The sequence below is a fragment of the Medicago sativa genome, chromosome 6, assembly GCF_051527215.1.
Source record: "Medicago sativa cultivar Bolivia chromosome 6, Bolivia_mono, whole genome shotgun sequence".
In the NCBI taxonomy this organism is placed as follows: Eukaryota; Viridiplantae; Streptophyta; class Magnoliopsida; order Fabales; family Fabaceae; genus Medicago; species Medicago sativa.
The window spans coordinates 15944831-15958389 of record NC_140754.1 but is presented as its reverse complement, the minus strand read 5'-3'; the positions used below and the strand labels follow the sequence as shown (position 1 = coordinate 15958389).

At 35.3% G+C, this 13559-nt stretch overlaps 2 protein-coding genes across 2 annotated transcripts; one reads left to right on the top strand and one right to left on the bottom strand.

The window, feature by feature from the left end:
• Nucleotides 1–556: 556 nt before the first annotated feature.
• Nucleotides 557–3208, bottom strand: LOC146913214 (elongation factor 1-alpha). Its single transcript, XM_085716449.1, has 3 exons — nt 3121–3208; nt 1800–2273; nt 557–1703 (listed from the first exon to the last, which is right to left on the bottom strand). Exons 2-3 carry the CDS (start codon nt 2259–2261, stop codon nt 822–824), a joined length of 1344 nt encoding a protein of 447 aa, XP_085572575.1. The 5' UTR covers nt 2262–2273; nt 3121–3208; the 3' UTR covers nt 557–821.
• Nucleotides 3209–6717: 3509 nt separating this feature from the next.
• Nucleotides 6718–13189, top strand: GB2 (GTP-binding 2). Its single transcript, XM_085716450.1, has 6 exons — nt 6718–6855; nt 6947–7086; nt 10265–10347; nt 11510–11714; nt 11825–11893; nt 12834–13189. Exons 1-6 carry the CDS (start codon nt 6810–6812, stop codon nt 12924–12926), a joined length of 636 nt encoding a protein of 211 aa, XP_085572576.1. The 5' UTR covers nt 6718–6809; the 3' UTR covers nt 12927–13189.
• The last annotated feature ends 370 nt before the right edge of the window (nt 13190–13559 follow it).

The window sequence follows — 13559 nt, the reverse complement described above, 5'->3', positions numbered from 1 at the left end:
ACTACTGCCAAAGCAGGTAGAGTTTGTAGAAGAATATAATTCTGCAAACTGCTCAAACAAAATCCAAACAGTTAAGAGAGATTAGAGAGATCAATGATAGAAACTTCCTAAAACAAAACAGTGTCGACACTGATGCAGGATGCTTCTCACTGGAAGCATGGTATAATTGTGAAAATCAGTGTATCTAGACTGTTAAGTTTGCAGCTGCAGCTCAGAAAATATCAGAATGTCCAAAAAAATTACCAAGGCTAACGCATGCATCCATGCCATGCAATGCAAACAAGGTAGTAAAGTATATGATACTCCTAGACTGTAGTGAATTTCTTTCTAGTTCGCCTACTGCAAATGTAGTATACTCACTAATCATTTGGATTAGTTAGCTTCAGCTTTCACTAATCATCCATGTACTTGAATATTTAAACTTCCTAACCTCAAAACAAATGCATAAAGACAATCTTCCCAAGAAAAATTGCAGGAACTATCAACTAGCAAGCTCAGCACCACAAACAATCAAGGACAATATTCAAAAACATAACCATAGAGATAAAATAAAAGGTTTGACATCACAAAACTGTCTTGTAAATCAAATGCAATTACAACATTCCTCAGCAGCAAAATTAAGATGTAAAACCTTTTAGCTGCCTTTTGAAACTCAGACTCTTAACAATTAAAACCAAAAACGGTACCATCGCCGATCAAGAACCCAGTTCTGTAAGTTTCTAAAACTGGAAAAATAAAACTGGAATAACAAAAAACTAAGACACGGACAAGATAACAAACTATTAAAAAGGAACAACTTGTGCAGTAACCATGGTGTGAGATCACTTCTTCTTGGCAGCAGCTTTGGTGACTTTGGCTCCAGTGGGATCCTTCTTCTCCACAGCCTTGATGACACCAACAGCAACTGTTTGACGCATGTCTCTGACAGCAAAACGTCCAAGTGGAGGATATTCAGCAAAGGTCTCAACCACCATGGGCTTGGTGGGAACCATCTTAATGATACCAGCATCACCATTCTTCAAGAACTTGGGCTCCTTTTCAATCTCCTTACCAGATCGCCTGTCAATCTTGGTAACAAGTTCAGCAAACTTCACAGCAATGTGAGAGGTGTGGCAATCGAGCACTGGTGCATATCCGTTTCCAATCTGACCAGGGTGGTTCATGATGATGACTTGGGAAGTGAAGTTGGCAGCTTCCTTGGCAGGGTCATCCTTGGAGTTGGATGCAACGAAACCACGCTTGAGATCCTTCACAGCAACATTCTTAACATTGAATCCGACATTGTCTCCTGGAAGAGCTTCAGTGAGAGCCTCGTGATGCATCTCAACAGACTTAACTTCAGTTGTCAAACCAGTGGGTCCAAAAGTCACAACCATACCGGGCTTCACAATACCGGTCTCAACACGTCCGACTGGCACAGTACCAATACCACCAATCTTGTAAACATCTTGCAATGGAAGCCTTAGGGGCTTGTCTGTGGGTCTCTTGGGCTCGTTGATCTGGTCAAGAGCCTCAAGGAGAGTTGGTCCCTTGTACCAGTCAAGGTTGGTGGACCTCTCAATCATGTTGTCACCTTCAAATCCGGAGATGGGAACGAAGGGAATTTTGTCTGGGTTGTAACCAACCTTCTTCAAGTATGATGAAACTTCCTTCACGATTTCATCGTACCTAGCCTTCGAGTACTTAGGGGTGGTAGCATCCATCTGAATCAAAATATTGAAACCAAAGTCAGAATCCGTAACTCAACATAAAAATCATATCATAACAATGTTCATACAAATCTAGCACTAGAAATTTACCTTGTTACAACAACAGATCATCTGCTTCACTCCAAGAGTAAAAGCGAGAAGAGCATGCTCACGGGTCTGTCCATCCTTAGAGATACCAGCTTCAAAACCACCAGTGGTGGAGTCAATGATAAGGACTGCACAATCAGCCTGGGAGGTTCCAGTAATCATGTTCTTGATGAAATCACGATGTCCAGGAGCATCAATGACTGTGCAGTAGTACTTGGTGGTCTCGAATTTCCACAAGGCAATATCGATGGTAATTCCTCTTTCACGCTCAGCCTTAAGTTTGTCAAGAACCCATGCGTACTTGAATGAACGCTTGTTCATTTCAGCAGCTTCCTTCTCGAATCTCTCGATCACACGCTTGTCAATACCTCCTAGCTTGTAGATCAAGTGACCAGTTGTTGTTGATTTTCCAGAGTCGACATGTCCAATGACGACAATGTTGATATGAATCTTTTCTTTTCCCATGTTGTCTTAAAACTGCAATTCACAAAATAACTACACAAGTCAGAAATCAACAGTAATAAACAAGCATAACAAATGAAAATCAATTCAACAAAGTTTCAAAACTCAGAACACATGTTCACTAAAATAATTGAACCACACTTCAGTTTCAAGTCATAATCATTCATAAATTATCTCATGTAATAAACAAATCATGCTAACCAAACAACTAATTCATTGTGTAATAAGCTAAATGATAATAATTGAAACAGACAAGCAAGAATCCAACTCAGCTTATCAATAATTAACATGAAATTTAAAATCAGCTTTACCACACAAGATCTAATCAAACCAAATCCAATAACATAAGAGTAATACCCCAAATGTAATCAATAAAACAGAGTAACAAATTTGAAGACCCTTTTAATCATATAGACGAAACCCAATTACAATCACAGTATTATATTAACAGATCCATAATCAATCAAAACAATAAAAACATCAAAAGCTCATAACTTCTCAAACCTAATTAAATTACTTAATCAAAAAATTCATCAGATCTATCATTTCAGACAAGAATCGGTTCATTTAGCTAGAATCAATCAAATATTACAAAAACAAATCGATTCATACATAATCAAATTCTCTCAAACATTAAACGAAATAAAAATTTCATTCAAAATTAGCTAAAACAAATCCAAGATTACAAGCATAAATCGATTCATTCATAATTAAAAAAATTGAAACAATATACAAAATAAAAACATAAAAACATGCAAATTAATCGAACAAAATCATCAAATAGATTCATATGATTCATGTAATTGAACAACAAAGAAACATAGATCGAATCAAAGAAACGAGAATCAGAGATTGGTTTTACCTCAGCTGAATCGAAATCTAGGGTTGGGAATTCTCAGCCGCAGAGAGAGAATAGGAGATATTTGAGAGTGAGAGAAATGAGTGAGAATGAAAAAAACTAGGGTTACAATGTTTTTATAGGGTCACAGATATTTTTATGTTCCGAAAGTGTCCTTGCCAAATTTTGGATTTTCGAAAATATCCTAATGTGAACGTTGGGGAGTGGTGGCGCATGGAATATGCTTTTGTGAGTTTTTTAGGTAAAGGATGAAATAAAGAAGGTTAGGTTAAGGTATTGTGACGACATCGTTTCATTTAGGTTTGTAATGTTTATGACATTGTTTTTTGGGCTTTTCTTTGAGTGTGGCCCAAATGAAATAGAAAATTGCTGTTTTCACTTTTGATTTTGCTTAAAAACTCACCCGGAGGCAGTTAACTGCCGAAATTCCTTGTTCAGCGGCAGTCAGCTGCCGAAGTTTCATTTTTTTTTAGTGTAAATTTGGCAGTAGTTAACTGTCGATGGGGGTAAATGTGCAATTTTCAGGTGTTTTATAGTCAAAGCTGAAGTGAGAACAACAAGTTTCAATGAAATATTGGGCAGAAGCAAACATTAAAGTTTTTTCTTTAAAAAAAATATTAATTGAGCAAATAGGTCATAGTGTCTGACATATAATGTCAATTTATTTCGTAAAAAGTTAGTCCCATAACTTTTTTGGGTCATGCTAACTATGATGCCATTTGAGTTAGATGTCTATAACAAGATAGTCTTATAAGAGTCTGAGTCATTTTAACAAAAGACCTAAGAATGTTGGTTAAGAAAAGGAAAAATGAAAATTTTGTATTGGAAATAACAAATTTCGAACTTTCAAAAAGTTTAGTTAATATTGAATACACCACTTTTTAGGACAAATTCTTTTAAAATTTGTTTCTTTAGCAAGTGCCCTAAGGGCGCTATTTAACCTTTCCTCGAGTTTTTTTAATATCAAACTAGTCATTTAAGTCCGTAAACATTTACGTTGTTATTTTTTCAACCATATTTTGTTAGGAAAAAAAAGCTTATGTGCATGTTAAATACTCGATGTGGCGCGAAGGTTACAATAAACATATTTTATGTGTATAACTTCATGTTCTGAAGATATGGTTCATCAAATTATGGTTCATTTGGCAGAGGGAGGACAGATTTTGGAAAATCCCAAGAGAGACAGTATAGGTGTATGGTACCTTGTAATCGGTACATCATCTTAGGTGAAGAGTTACGTGACATGTACTCACAACTCTTGGAGCGATTGTGTTCTACCGGCCTTGACTTAAGGGATGTGTAGGACGAACAAGCAACCCACACCTTAAAGTTCGTACGGGAAACTCGCCCAAATGTCCCACAAACATTCCATGCAACCCACACCTTAAGGTTTGCATGGAAAAATTTATCTCGCCTAATTGGATGAACAAGAACACACTGAACATCCCTCACCAAAATGACAATCACGAAGAATATGAATCGAGCTTTCGACTGCATCTACACAATTCGGACACCAGGGGTTCCTTAGAAACATCTTGCTCTTACCCAAATTTGTCAGCAATCGTTCATGGCAAGCAAGCCAAACAAAACTTTTGACCCCCTATAAAGTACGAAGCCTCCAAATCTCAGTCAACATAAAGACCCATTTGATGTATGATTTGCAAGTACACGTGTTAATGTTCGCTGAACCTTGAAGTTTGCTCTGACAGTGGCGAGCATCTAGAGTCATACTCACCTTTTTTTTTATTCCAAAAACAAATATTTGAACAAATGTAATTAAAAAATATGTGTTGAAAAATTGTGATTGATGATCGGTGTAAAACAAGTTTACACCGATGATGCATGTCATTTGATCTCCAAGCAATAACACAGTCAAATAAGCCAAATATATATCATGTCATATACGTTATGGCTATGGATGGAAGTAGGTTAAACTGGACTTTAGATTAAATATGTACGACCTATTTTAAAATTTTAAGGTTCATAGACCAAATTTTAAGGTATGATATGACCTTTTGAAAAGTCTATATTGACCCAAAATTCTTTTAATTAAATATTTAGTTAGTGTTTTTATAAATATGTTGTAGATTTAAACTTAAATTTAATCAAAAGCGAGTTGATACATGTAATGTTGTCCAAACAAGAAGTAGTTAATCGACGATTAACGTTAGAGTTGCATTCATCTAATAGCATATATAACAACGAATATGGCGGCCTATTAGACTTTCTAAAAAGTTCAATGTATAAGTAAATAAACTATTTTTTTTGGGTAATAGTCATTTTGGTCCCTTAACATGTAACGAGTAGTCATGATAATTCTTCGATGCATAACAATTTTAAAATAGTCATTGATTATGCATCATGTTAGTCAAAATACTACATTGCGTTAAAATGTTTCATTACTATTGTCATATTTGTCCTTTAATATACTTTTTTTTGAACAAATAAAAATGGATTATATTAACACTGTTATAGCAGTCTCCCCAGCACAGGATGTGCCGAAAAAACTACTAAACAAACAAGCAGTTTACACAAGATACAAAAAGTGTCTATCAAATGCCTAAACACGACAAATGACTCGACCATCACAAATGTTCACCAAATACAAAGTTAGCCTTTTTGCCTTTCAACCACCACAAAGAATAATATTTTACTCTGACTAGTAGTTGATCTATAGAGCATTCTTTCTGTTTAAATAATCTATTGTTTCGTTCATTCCATAAAATCCAAGCAGTAAGATGCCAAATCAGCTGAAGAAAAGACCTCCGCGATTTCAAACCACATGTATAATTAGTAAACTGAATAAAGTGATCTGAAATATCTCGATGGGTCAACACCATCGAAACCAATCCAAAACCGCAATAAAGGCCACAATGACCCAAAGCAAGTACATGACAAAAACAAGTGACGGGCACCCTCCACCTGACCGCATCTAGAAACACACAAACACTTATCTGTATCAATTACCCCACACGCCCTCAAATTAAATTTAGTAGGAAAGCGATCACGGAGCATCCGCCAAGCAAAAATAAACACTTTTAGGGTAACTTGTTTATGCCAAATTAAATCGACGTCATGCAAAACCTGTGGATTATCCTTTGTACTTTAATATACTTATTTATTGTCATATCAATCCCTATAAATACTCACTATCAAATCCATATATTTCCCTAAAAAAAAATCCATATATTAAAAAGTTAATATCAACATTGATAAATTATTGTGATTACTCTTTACATATTCAAGAAACAAAACAACTAATACTATATTTTTCAGACAAGTAAATAAGCCTTTCAACAAGCTTAAATATGTCCATGTAATTAAACGAGCCAAGCTAAACATTAAGTAAGTTAGGTCATATGCTTCTATTCCATGCCATTGATAACGAGAGACATATTTAAACTTAAAAAAAATATCTTAAGAATAAAAAAACCATAAAAATATCTCATGTAAAAACAAACTTAAAAAATATTAAAAATAAATAAACATAGAAAAGGATATATCATGATAGATGTTTCTTTCTCATGCTCCTATACCCACATTATACGTCACCTTAGTTTTTTTGATTTAGATTCAAATCCATAATCCACACTCAAAATCAAAACCAAACATAAAACGCTATAACTTCCTCTCTTTCCTTTCTTCTCAAAACAAAACTCTCCCCTAAACGACGTCGTTTCATCTCCAAAACCATGTCGTACGACTACCTCTTCAAGTACATCATCATCGGTGACACAGGTACGCTAATTCAATCACAACCCTTTTCAATTCGTTCAAAAGGGTCACCGATTCTGATTTCAAAATTGGGTTTTGATTCTCTACGGTGCAGGTGTAGGGAAATCTTGTTTGCTCCTTCAGTTCACTGATAAGAGGTTTCAACCTGTTCATGATCTTACTATTGGTGTTGAGTTTGGTGCTCGTATGCTTACTATTGATTCTAGGCCAATTAAGCTTCAGATATGGGATACTGTTAGTTCCTCCCTCCCTCTCTCTCTAGAATTTTATTATTGTGTTTTTAAATTTGAATTATTGTTTTTTGTGTTTGGTAGTTGAAATTAGGTGATAATAGTAATTGATTGATTACTAAATTACTAAATTGAACTATTTGTAATTACCGGGTTTGAATGTTCTATTAGGTTGCTTTATTTATTGAGTTTAATTTTTATGCACCATCGGCGTTGTACTGAACAGTGTGTTGGGCGACATAGAACCAACACAAACATAAGTTAAACGTTGCAGAGGTGAGGATGTTGCGTTGGGTGTGTGGTAAGTTGGGCGACATAGAACCAACACAAACATAAGTTAAACGTTGCAGAGGTGAGGATGTTGCTTTGGGTTTGTGGTAAGACTAGACGAGATAGAATTAGAAATGACATTAGAGAGAGGGGTTCGGGTAGTGCCTATAGTAGAAATGATTAGAAACTATACTTAGGTGGTTTGGGCATGCAGAGAGAAAACCTGTGGATTATGTAGTAAGAAGAGTATATCATATGGAGGGAAGTCAAATCACTAGAGGTTGGGGAAGACCTGGAAAAACTATAAGAGAAACTATTAAGAAGGATCTAGAGATTAATGAGTTGGAGAAAGACATGGTTCTTGATAGAACACTACGGCGTTGTTTGATTCATGTAGCCGATCTCACTTAGTGGGATAAGGCTTAGTTGTTGTTTCTTGTTGTATTGATGTTCACGAGAGTAAAACAAGCGTAGTGGAGATGAAGATGTTGCGTTGGATGTGTGGCAAGACTAGATGAGATAAGATTTGAAATGACAACAATAGAGACTAGAGAGAGTTTAGGTAACACATAAAGTAGAAAAAATGGTGGAAAACAGGCTTGAGTGGTTTGGACATGTAGGGAGAAGCAGGTAGATTATGTATTATGAAGAGTAGATCAAACTGAGGATAGTTGGACCAATCGAGGCAGAGGAAGAACTAGAAAAACTGTCAAGAAAGATATATAAATTGATGAGTTAAATCGAAATATGGTTTATGATATAACATTACGGTGTAATTTGATCCATGTAGTCAACCCCACTTAGTGGGATATGTTGTATCAGTGTTTATACCGCTGGTACATCAGAGCCAATGTGTTACTTTCGAAGTGATTATGATAAAAAACAAATGTTTATAATGATTACTGATTGTGTAAAACTGTTTACGCTGGCTGTATATATATTTAATTTTTTGGTATAAAGAGGACATGCACAGTTCATACCGACATTCAATGAGAATCTAGTATTTTGCACTTATTTTTAAAAAGTAAACTCGTGTCGCATTGGATGTCGGTGTAAAACTAATTTAACTGGCAGGGAATCCCAAATCCCAATTATACTCCGTTTCTTTTTATTGTTTGGTTGTATAATAGAAAATAAGGGTGCTGGGACATGGCTGTGAGCAAGGGTCTGTCTCTCTTTCTATACAAATTTACATATGTATGTATGTGTGTGTGGAGAATGGGATCTCCATGTTAGTTTTTCTTATGTTGAATCTCAATTATTCATCTACTATATTCAATGAAAAGAAAATCTGTGTTTAAAAATAGAAAATAGGGGGTTTGAATGATGGGATTAGAAATATGACCCCTTAATATGTTTTTTCAACATCATAAGATCCACTCCTGTGTATAAATGTAGATATAGATATTGGAGTCTTACTATACCAAAAGCAGATCAGATGAAGGATACTCCATAAGCAAGATTTAGAGGATGATAATCTATCTATAGACCTAATATACTAAAGGAATCTACAATGTCTATTGTTTTATGTAGCCTATTATACGTAGTGGAAAAAAACTTGGTTGTTATCATGGTTGTCAAAATCAGGATCCCACTAAAGATCGTTGAGGTATAGAAAAAGCGTAGGTCGTTGGATCATAAGATCCCACCCAACAGACAAAATTATAAAAGAAACTAAATAAAATAACCTTTCATAAAAAAAAAAAAACTTTCATTAATCATCATTCTCATTGTCTTAAACATCATATAAAAACTGTCGTCAAAAAACAAAACATCATCTTAAAACATCAATTTCTTAACCGATTTTTTGGGGAAAAAACCTTTCATCAGGAAGGCATATTTGGGAGAAAAAAAAAACGTGAGGAATGGTTTGACTGATATTTTGGAATTGCTATGAGCTACTGATATTTTGGAATTGCTATGAGCCGCACAGTGAGATACGAGAAGTGTTAAGGAAGGATAGGAAGTTATAGAAGCAATGAAAGATGAAAGGGAATTAATTTATTGAATCATTCATTGAAGAATTACCATTTCAGAGAGAAGATGAGAAAAATTCCCAATTTCCTAACCCAATGATTCAATTAAACACCAACAATTCTCAAAAATGAAATTAATGATATAATCTGTTCTTTTAGAGTGAGAAACGAGTCGAAACCGGCATGTGAGCCATCAGGTTGAAAACGGGTTGGCTTGCCTTGGCTCGAAGTCGGACTGAAAGCCTTTTTGGATGCTAAACAGAGCGCCGCCGATCCATCGTCATCTCCGATCTTTGAACCGCTCCAACTCGATGGAGGCATGTTGAAGCGCGAGGTTGTACAATCTCAAGATCTAAATCTCGATCTTGACAACCATGGTTGTTATTGTTGTGTGTTTATTGCAAATGATGATGCTTTGGATTAGAAAGAAACATAAATTAAGGTGCTACTTTATTCAGCTGCTATAGAAGAGACAACTGTTTATATTTGTTCTACTTTCTAAATGAATGAAAGATGTCTTCAATGAATATGCGCACTTACTTAACTTGTCTTTCACGGATATATTTTAACCCATCTCCTTCATGGTGTAAAGGGTTTTAGGATGACAAATCTCTGCTTGAATTTTTTCAAGCAGATAACACATAGAACCTATTGTTTATTACATAGGTTATGTAAGACATCTTTATTTGTGGCACCTGTTTAATTTTCTTTCTATTCATGCAACATTTCAAGAAGATTGTCATCAATTTTTTTAGTTATTCCTATCAAAATCAGTAATTGAAATTATATTTGACACTCATTTAGTATATTATATTGATCCACATGGAGGTGTATTTGTAGAAATGAATAATTTAGTCATATATTTGTCCCAGTATCTTCATTTGTTGTTTTCAATAAGATTCAAATACTGATGTGGAGTACGTTGTTTAATTGTAGGCTGGCCAAGAATCTTTTAGATCAATCACTAGATCTTACTACAGAGGAGCAGCGGGGGCGCTTCTAGTTTATGACATTACGAGGTGGGTGGTGCTATTTTCACTTTGACACACAATCATGGTCTGCATCTTGCATGATATTTGCCACTTTGATGAATGCTAAATGTTTGAATATGTTGATATTCACAATGATATTCACAAAAGTGAGAGATTGCATTTTGAAGTATAAACGCAATAATAACTATTGATTGAAAAATATACGTGCGTGTTGTTAAATTCTCAGCTATTGTTTTTCCAATCCACAGTTTCAAACTTTATCGTTTAAAGATAAATCCTCCCTTAACTCTAGAGGAGTCAAATCCCATACATCAGAAATGAAATGCTGTATATTTGTGCAGTTGGACATCTACAAACCTTTGGTGACTGACTGTAGCTTTACTATTGCCTTTTCTTTTATTATTGCTTATTTCCCTATTCGAAAGTTTCAATTCTTCTGAACTTGGAGAATAGAACATTTGTCGCCTAGTTTATTGTCAAACTTAAAAGTTCAATCCATGAGGGGTAACCTTGGCGCAACTGGTAAAGTTGTTGTCATGTGACCGAAAGGTCACGGGTTCAAGTCCTGGAAACAGCCTCTTGTGTAAAAAACAGGGTAAGGCTGCGTACAATACACCAAATGGTGGGAACCCTTCCCGGACCCTGCATATGCGGGAGCTTCAGTGCACCGGGTTGCCCTTTTTAAAAGTTCAATCCATCTTAAATGGTTTTCCAATCCTTTATCGGAGGAGCTGTAGTACCGCTGGTTGCAAGTAGCATGTTTTCATGATTTTATTTTTATTTCTCAAGTTTATGAATGAATGTGGTATGTGTTGAGAGCCGCACATTGGATGAGATGTAACTTGAAAATGTGTTTATAAGTAAGAGGCGTCCCACTATCAGGTCACTCATGTCGCACTTTAGATGTCTTGTCCTAGGCGTGAGGGGTGTGTCCCTCACCTTATATGTTGCTGTTCTTGGGTTGAGTTATGCCCAATCCAAATTTTAAGAGAATGTATCCCTTCTTCCTTTGCTGTGGTCCCCCAAACAATACACTTTTGTTCCATATAAACAAATCAATTTATGTCCAATTCCGCCCCCCTTCTATTTTCTGTATTTCTATGTGTGGTGGAGTGGTTAAGTAATGAGGTTCACTTATTTTTCATACCATGCTTTCAATTGAAAATCAGAAAATTCTTTTGTTGCTCAGGAGAGAGACATTTAATCATTTGGCAAGTTGGTTGGAAGATGCGCGGCAGCATGCCAATCCTAATATGACAATCACGCTCATAGGGAACAAGTGTGATCTGTCTCACCGAAGGGCAGTGAGCAAAGAGGAGGGGGAGCAATTTGCAAAGGAAAATGGACTTTTATTCATGGAGGCTTCTGCCAAGACAGCACAAAATGTGGAAGAGGTGATTCATCTTATTCAATAGCAAGAAAGATGCAGCACAAATATATGGTAGCCTCGAGCATATTATGAGTTTGGTTACCATAAAAAAATAACCTACTGCTTATTCTGCAGGCTTTCATAAAGACTGCTGCAAAGATTCTTCAGAACATCCAAGATGGTGTCTTTGATGTGTCCAATGAGGTAACTATCTACAGTCAGTTCAATGTAAACAGATGCGCAAAATTAGTTGTGATGACCGCATTGGTGCCATGCCACACCTATATGGCTCTGGGTTTAGAAATTTAAATTATATAAATCAGAATCTATGTGATGAACCTTTTATTTAAGATGAAGAAACAGTGATTTTCAGATAAAATAATTTAGAGAATAGTGTTTTAGAGATTTTATGTGAAGTAGAAGTTAATTTGCGTTAGCTTAAATTAATAATTTTTTTTTTAAAGTTCTCTTTCATCTACTACACTAATAAAAATCAGATTACTTCGTAGAAGCTACTAAAAATAACTTCTCATTTTAACCAAAAAAAAAGATTTTGGTTATTTTAAAAGGCTTAAACAAACACAATCAAAATCCTCAAATTTTTTATTTTTTTAAGTTAAATGACAATTTTTATCAAATAACCTGTAACAAACGGGGATTATTTCTTCAGTTTCGTTGTGTCCCGAGAATGAATGTTTACATCCTTTTTTTATTGGTGATCTACTCATAAGAACTTCGGTGTTTTCAAATGTGTTGGTAATTATCATGAGGTTTTCCTTGTGTTATTGATTGTTAGTTTCTCCAAAATTAGCCAAATAAAGTAGACGCATGGATGTTTTTTCTTCTTTTTGTACTTCAAATAAATAAAATTAAAAGGAAATCTTACTGGGATCTGGCACTTTCACGCAATCATGCAGTCGCCTATCGTGGCCCACGGATCAAGATCGGATGACTCACATTTTATTGATTGTATATGAACCTGATCTACCAAAGTCAGAACATGAGACGTCTGATCTTGATCCTACAGTCCAGATTGTATGGCTGCGTCTAATGTTTGATTCCTTGTATTTAGAGTATCTGGCCCATTTTCCTGTTGCCTAATGTTTCCTTTTGGCTAAAATTTTCAATGAATCTATTATTGCAGACATGTGGTATAAAAGTTGGCTATGGACGTCCACAAGGCCAAGCAGGAGGCAGAGATGGAACTGTTGCTGCAGGAGGTGCATGTTGCAGCTGATTTGAAGGAAAGCTGAATTGTGAATCTAATCCTTTTGTGCAATCTATCTCTGGAAAACTGAGTGTATACTCTTTTAGACTTGACTTGGAACTATTTGATAGCACTACAATTTCATGTATAGCTTTGATCTCAAAGGCCTTCTTGTGACAAATTTGACTGCATAGTTGTTAAGTTTTAGTAAATGTTTAAAATTGTTGGCTGTTATGTTAAATACCGTTATGAATTTGTTTTATTCCACGTTTTTATTTGCTTGTTTCGCTTCATTGTTCCTTGCAATAATAACAGAGTAATTATTTGATATGATAGACACTCAATTTAATATCAAACAAGTAAAAAGTTGTTTAGCTATGATTAGAATTTGTTGATGATAATGATGAAAAGTGAACTGAGGAACTTGACATTGCCAAGGTCATAACTTACTTCTATTATTTAAACGGTTCAACTGCGATTTCGTTCCAATTCAAGTTGAACGGTTTAAAGCAGTTGAATCATGACCTGAAGTTCTCCTTGGTTTGATGTCTGGTTCATTATTCCCCCAAAGCTGATGAAAACTACAGCTGCATTAACGCTACCGGGATGTATGCGTACTATGAAGCAGATTAGAAGAGCATCAAACCATATACTTTTATTTTA

Bases quoted from the DNA above. Each gene is read 5' to 3' on its own strand.
- LOC146913214 (XM_085716449.1), bottom strand. From the start codon at position 2,261: ATGGGAAAAGAAAAGATTCATATCAACATTGTCGTCATTGGACATGTC. The intron at 1,704-1,799 runs GTAAATTTCTAG...ATTTTGATTCAG, and splicing joins TGATCTGTTGTTGTAACAAG to ATGGATGCTACCACCCCTAA.
- GB2 (XM_085716450.1), top strand. From the start codon at position 6,810: ATGTCGTACGACTACCTCTTCAAGTACATCATCATCGGTGACACAG. The intron at 6,856-6,946 runs GTACGCTAATTC...TCTACGGTGCAG, and splicing joins CATCATCATCGGTGACACAG to GTGTAGGGAAATCTTGTTTG. The intron at 11,715-11,824 runs GTGATTCATCTT...CTTATTCTGCAG, and splicing joins CAGCACAAAATGTGGAAGAG to GCTTTCATAAAGACTGCTGC.